This window comes from Phragmites australis, chromosome 5 (assembly GCF_958298935.1).
Source record: "Phragmites australis chromosome 5, lpPhrAust1.1, whole genome shotgun sequence".
Lineage (NCBI taxonomy): Eukaryota > Viridiplantae > Streptophyta > Magnoliopsida > Poales > Poaceae > Phragmites > Phragmites australis.
Window position 1 is genome coordinate 23,550,703 of NC_084925.1, and position 7,128 is coordinate 23,557,830.

At 43.0% G+C, this 7,128-nt stretch overlaps 1 protein-coding gene across 1 annotated transcript in view; it reads right to left on the reverse strand.

The window, feature by feature from the left end:
* The window catches only part of LOC133918964 (leucine aminopeptidase 2, chloroplastic-like), a 33,387-nt gene extending 29,701 nt beyond the window's left edge, over positions 1-3,686 (reverse strand). Inside the window, exons 1-8 of the mRNA XM_062363136.1 lie at positions 3,468-3,686; positions 2,713-3,127; positions 2,387-2,581; positions 1,921-2,146; positions 1,696-1,822; positions 1,516-1,611; positions 1,332-1,409; positions 808-868 (exon numbers count right to left, since the gene is read on the reverse strand). Coding sequence (XP_062219120.1) covers positions 808-868; positions 1,332-1,409; positions 1,516-1,611; positions 1,696-1,822; positions 1,921-2,146; positions 2,387-2,581; positions 2,713-3,127; positions 3,468-3,536 — 1,267 coding nt within the window. The 5' untranslated portion in view covers positions 3,537-3,686. The remainder of the gene's footprint in view (positions 1-807; positions 869-1,331; positions 1,410-1,515; positions 1,612-1,695; positions 1,823-1,920; positions 2,147-2,386; positions 2,582-2,712; positions 3,128-3,467) is intronic.
* Positions 3,687-7,128: the final 3,442 nt, after the last annotated feature.

Here is a 7,128-nt window from a genome sequence, read left to right on the forward strand (position 1 = left end):
GCAAATCGGGCATGCTTATCCAATGTCATGATGGGCTAGGGGTAGTTAGTTTTGTCAGGGGTAGGTCTGCCACACGGTTTGGCACGGTCTGTTTGTATGTATTTCTTTTTTCCCTGCTATATAAAGGGAGGAGGAAAGTCCGAGAAGGGACACAGAGACCACTCTGTATCAAGTTCACTCAATTCATAAGAAAATATACATGATGCATGACTAGTATCTCACGAGAGGCCTGAATTTGGATAAATTCTTGTGTTCTTGAGTTCGTTCGATACACACCCGCAAAAAATAGGGATCACCCCCCCCCCCCGACAAGATGCATAATCCTCGCACCGCCTCTAAATCCAATCTAACTGTGGCTCTGAAACCACTTGTTACGAAATTAACCATCAGCGGAAGCAACGGATGGATGTACCGAAATGATGCATACGATCGCAGACGACACCAGAGGCATGATGTTTTTTAACAATGTTCAGCCGAAACCTACCTCCTCGGAGTATGACTACAGACGTTCCTCCCTAACTAGCAACACCGGCCACTTCCCAGAGTTTCAACAGACTTGCTAACCCTTTGCAAACCTATCACTATGCCGTCATAGTTACAAACAGAAGCCACCCTCTCATATTTATAAGGAGGTCTGGTTATAACAGTCATACTTAGATTCTACCTAGAGTCCTACTAAGATTCTATCCTATACCGCTAATATAACTTCAATTCCTATACGTAATCAACTCTATACAATTATTTGACACATATTCAACAAAGATGGATGCCGGTGAGAATGAGAGAGAATTATTTGGTTAAGGTTACCAGCAATGCTAGGCCCAAGTGCAACACGGATGGCACCAGTTAGTGTTGCCAGATCAATAATCTGCATACGACAACCACAATGGGTCAATTTATAGCTCAAGCAAGGCACTTGCATGATATGGTCCATGTACTCGCATATATAGCCTTGTAAAACAAAAAAAATAAAATACCAGTAGATCTAAGAAAAGAGTAGTAGATTAAGCGAAACCAATTTTCGCATTACCAACTCACAATGAATTAACTATCTGTATTTTAGCATCTTATTCCTACAAACTGACAAGCACATGCAACTGAATAATTAGATTAAGAATTCATTGTCGTGCAAATGACTTTTCTGTCCTAATCGAACGAAAGAAACCATAATCATCTAAATAGGCCAAGAAAATCAATTAGTCCACGAGGGAGGAATAAGTCTCAGGATTACAACGACGACAGGCGGAATGCATATGATGACATGTGCAAGAACATCCAAATGGTAAATTATACGAACAGATCGTGTCGTCTTCTCAGAAATAGTTCACTACCTTGTCAACACCTTGATTACAAGCATAAACCAAAGCATCAGCAAGTGTAAGCCTTCCCTCTGCATCAGTGTTGTCTACCTGAAGAAGCATATTTACGTATGGATACAGACAAAATAAACCAGGAAAAAAGAATGGATCGTGCAGATTCTGGTCTTTTAAAATGCACCACAAGAAACATATATACCTCGATCGTCTTCCCATTAGAAGCAGTCACGATGTCACCAGGTCTCATGCCTGTGCCACTAATCATATTTTCACAGGCAGCAGCTATAAAATGAACCTGTCCGAAGGGAAATCGTCAGCAAACACACGAAGGGAAACACATAGAGGTTACTCATACTAGTACTAGCTGAATCTAAAGTACCTCTACTCCAGGAGGCTTGATCTGGCCCAAAGCTTTTGCCGCGCCAAGCACAGCCGCAGAGCCTCCCATGTCCCACTTCATGAGCTCAATGCTGGCAACTGGCCCGGTCTTAAGGTTGTAGCCACCACTGGAGACATTGATGAATCGATCAATCAAAAGAACAAGAAACTCTTGATGGTGTGGTTATAATAATCGATTCCATTGTTGAAACTACTACAAATTAACCTGTCAAAAGTTAGACCCTTCCCGACAATAGCCAGCTTTCTCTTGACATTCCCATCAGTGGGTTTGTAACACAAGTGGATAAAGTGAGGAGGGTTTGCAGAAGCTGCAGCCACTGCCAAGTAGGCTCCCATCTTCAACTCTTTGCATTTCTCCACATCTAATATCGTGGCAGTGAATACATCGCTGTATGTTGAAGCGAGCTTCGATGCCTCCTCCGCGAGCACAGCTGAAATTAAGCACAAATGAGGAAGGACTGCAACAAGCTAATACCAAGCGCGAAGAAATTTATGGATGACAGTTGATGTTGGCTGAAAACTAATAATTTTGCAGGATAAAAAATTATTCTTCGGGTGAAATTTATTCTCTGTTTTTAACGTTGAAAAGATCTAAGTATGAATAAGGAATGCAAAAGGTAAATACCGCGCGATGACGCTTAAATGTTAGCTGAAAACTAAGACCTACTGACCAGGGGTTAGGACATTTGCAGGAGAGTTGACAAGCTCTTTCCCGAATATGACGCCCGAGGAAAGATGGCTAGTATACTCAAGTTTCTGATCTAACTCCGGACCAGAGCCCAATCCAATAAGATCCACTTGTTTCAGATGCACCTTTTTACATTCAGACTTGTATCTGCTGTCCTCGTACAATCCCAGCACAGTTCCTGCAGCTCAAACGGGCAGAAAATCCGACATCATGATCTAGCTAATGCAATATTTCATAACCATAGTCACATCATAAAAGAAAAGAAAAAGAAACATGCGCAGGCCAGAGGAGGAAGATCGATCAAAGTACCAGAAGCAATTGCCGCGGCAGCATTCAGCTTGAACTCGTCCTGGATGACACCACCACCGGGGGAGGCAAGAACGATCGCCGCGCTGCTAGCTTGAGCAGCCTTGGCGACGGACGCGACGGATTCACCAGGGCCCTGCAGGCAGGCGGCGTTGCGGCCAACAAGACCGATCAGAGCCACCCTCTTGAACCCCTGCCCCTGGAGGCGGAGGACCACAGACTGCCCGGCCTTCCCGGCGAAATCCCCCTCTGCCGCAGCCTCCGACAGGAGACCGCCGAGCTGGGCGTCCAGCTTCTTCAAGACGGCGTTCTCGAATCTGGAGTCCGGGCCTCTGGACAGATCCTTCTCTGTGACCGCAACGGCGAGTATATCTCCCTTCCAATCGAGGAATTCGATGTCTCTGGCGGCAAAAGCAACCTACAAGGACAGGAGGAGAGCACACACAGGTTGAGCTTACTGAATTCACAGAGGAAACCGACAAATCTAAAAAAGATGCAGTTTTGCCTAGGAAATTGAACTAAAGTAAACATTTGTTTTGATCTCGATCGACCTAGCAGTTCCTTAATTAGCGTTTGAGCAGCAAGTCCTGATCAAGCCAACCTAGCTAAGAGTTAACTACAGCAGTTCAAGTTTATTCAGGACTAACAGATGGTACAACTACTAGACACTCCACTACTCCACTTGGCAGTTCAAAGCGCACGACTAAAAAACAAGCGAGCGTCTCAATCCAAATTCGATGATCCTCACAGAAGCAGACCTGTGGCGGCTCGACGGCGTTGGGCTTGGTGAGGCCGAGAGCCGGGGCGGCGGCGGCGGAGTGGCCCATCCCGGTGTCGCAGGAGAGGCGGCGCAGAAGTCGGAGGCGTGAGCTCACTGCTCAGAGTATCGCAGGGAGCGAGGACTCCGGCTTAGGGACGGCAACGAGGAAATTTCCCACCATGGCGGGCAAATTCAGTCTCCGTTTTGGGACCCACTAGACAAGCACGGGATCTTCCCCACCCACCCTGTACACGTATTAGCGGACCAAGAGTTAAGAAATACTACTCCACTCCAGTAATACAGGATAGACAGCAAACTCTGCTTGTGCTTTCAACTTTGCTTCGTGCCTTCATGACGCAAAAGCTTACTACTGGAGTATCTTGAATCTAGCTGGTCGTAGATTATCTTTAACCATATTTTCTTTATTTTATTTTCTTTTTAATTTTTTTTTCGTTCTTATTTTCTTTATTTTTTCTCATCTTCAACAGTTTCCTTTCGAAAAGAATCGTAAAGAAAAAGGAGAGAGCATCCCGTCCTGAAGGGAATGATTCTGAGAATCCTGTCGTGAAGGGAAACCGTTCGAGCGCTGAAGGGAACGAAAATCTCTTCACGATGGGATTTTGGTCTCCGAAGAAAAATAGTTAGGCATGATCTTATATATATTGGTCTAAGTCTCCTTTGATTAGCAAGGTGGGACAATTCCCAACCTTTATGCGCACATATATAAACACTGTTACACTTATCTAATCCTTAATAGACGGTGGATTTAGGATTTTGGATAAGAATGGTTCAATTTAACATAATTTTTTTTGACACAACTCACCGTGTACGGCTTGGTGTCACAAAGTGGAACCGAAGGTGAAAAAGATAGATTCGCACTTTATCGTGCTACATCTCCACACCAGAGCATAAAGCAAATTTGGTGATCAATTCGAAACAAAGAAAACAAGATCATATGTAAAATTCTTAGGGTGGATGGCGTCTGACGACCTGGCTAGTTTTGGGCGGTCAGTACAGCGGTAGAGAAAAAAAAACTGCTCAAGACATGCATGAATCAATCCGCTGTACTGATCATATGCAAACTAAACCCGCTGTGATATGCAAGAATGCAAAAAAATCTGCTCTAGACCTGGCCAGTTTTGGCACAGAGAATGTTGGCGGTCAGTAGACTCAGTACAGCGGTAGAGAAAAAATCAATCGAGTGACGGCCTGACAGGAGCATGCATGAATCAAGTGATGAACCTGGCGTCTAGCGCCCGGCGGCACGACCGCGCGACTCGATGCGACGGTTGTGCTACCTCTGGGCTCTGAAAGACGGATAGAACGAGGATTTCTTTTTGGGCTGGTGCAAAATTCTAGGGTGGTCTATGGTCCCGCGCATTTCTATTAGGGAAGATTTATCTCCTTATAAGTCATTTTTAAGCGAAAACTCACCTGCTATTTTATCTCTATTTGGTTTCGCCCTCTCTGCTCATGTGACGGACTCATTTTTTACGATAATCATAAGAGATCTAGAATTTCAAGAAGATGATTAGATATATATGAAAGTCTCATTAATGAAAGGAATTAAAAGATTTAACAACCATGGAAAATTATATCCAATATATATTGGATCATACGAGTAAAACATAAAGTTAGAAAAAGCCTCTACCAGTTAGAATTGTCACAACACCTGTAAGGAATACATAATACCTTCAATGCCTCACTGCTGCAAAAAGTGCTTGAGACGGCCAACAGATAAAATCGAGATATCATTAATACAACTACGGATGACCTAACGTATCGGGAATATCCTATCTGTATCTTAGGATCAATTGATCGTAAATTACGACAACAAATTATTTCATTCGTTAAAATACAATGGAGTAACAATAATGAGAAAGAAGTGAAGGGATCGGTAACATTCTAAGAGGGGGTGAATTATGACACTTAGAACTATTTTGACTTTAAAAACAACACAAGATAAACATATATCAAATTATATCTAAATGTACTCTAGATTTATCTAGTGTATCTACTTTACCGATTAAAGCGCTTGCAACCTATCTAAGAAGGTAAATTGTAAGAATGTAAATGTGAAAACGTAAATAAATTAAAGAGAGCTAACTTGAAACAAGGATTTTTTTCGTTGTATCAATGACATGAATGTCACCTCTAGTCCATATTGGAGCTCTACAAAGGATATGCTCTCGGTCGGCACCCGGTTATAGCTATTGAGCCACTAAGTCATAAAGACAAGTCCTCCATCTGGATGAGCCACTAAACCACCAAGATAAGGTCTCACCACTAGCCTCTTTTCCGGTTACTTACCGTCGTGATCACTTCAGAGCTTGAACCACCAAGGCAAGGGTCTTTGCGTCCCCGTAAATGCTTCTTGTCGCCGTTCCATACCAAGTTGGAGGGTCAACAAGCTTACCGGCGAGACATCAAGACTACAACGTGCCGGCGTACCACTTGATACAAGGTTGGATCACTCCTTGATCCACTCTCTAGGCAGCAATCACCTAACAACATTCTCTCTAACCCTATAAGAACTAATCACTCAATAATATTATGCTTTATCACCTTGGATAATCACATTAAACACTTTGGTGTCTTGGATGTCTTCTTAAGTGTGTATGAGTTTTCTCTAGACTCCAGCAGCATGCCACGCCTTCAAATGGCTGAGTGGAGGGTTATTTATAGCCTCAAACCCTCGTACTAACCGTTAACCCAATGACTTAAAAAAGTTGTTAACACTAGATGATCCGGTAGAACACTAGTACTAACACCCGATCATCCGATGAGTACACTTTCACAAACTAGTCGCTGAAACCCCACTCAAGCCTCTGTGAACACCAGAAATTCTGGTGTATACTTCATCTCTATCACCGGACTATCCGATGAGTTATCCTGAGCCATTCAAGTCTTTCCTTCTTCTCTGTATAAATTGCCCCGGTGAAAGCATCTAGTGCACATCACTTCATCACCGGACTATCCAGTAAGTTAACTTCAGCCAACCAAGCCAATGCAACTTTTTCTAGAAATAATACTCTGGTGTACACATCATCCATCACCGGACCATCCAGTGCCTTGAACTTTGTTCTTCAACATTTGGCACCCTGTATAAATTAATCTGGTGTTAAGCCTCTGGTGTGTACAACACATACACCGGACCTTCCAGTGTGTTTAACTACTTCTATCCATTTGCACTGTTCATTATCCGGTGTGTGTAACTCATTGATCACCGGACCATCCGGTGCTTTGATCTTCAACTTCAATGACTACAAACTTCTCTGAACAAAATGCTTCGGTATGTATCTTCTTTGATCACCGTACCTTCCGATGAGGTCTTCAGGACTCTCTTCCCTTTGCCAAATAAGCTCCGGTGAGTTCACCACCCAGAGCACCGGACCATCCAGTGAGGCAAATCTTCTTGGGACTTCTCCAATTCAGTCCAATTTTGTCGCGGCTGCGGTGGCTTCTTCATGTATTGCATCTATGAGATCTACTAATATATATTCTTAACAAACATATTAGTCTCATTGAATATATTATCATTAATCATCAAAATCACAATTATGGCCTAATAGGATCATTTTCACTACAATCTCTCCCTTTTTGGTGATTGATGACAACACAATCAAAGCAAGTGGTAAATAATAAATGATATCAAATGT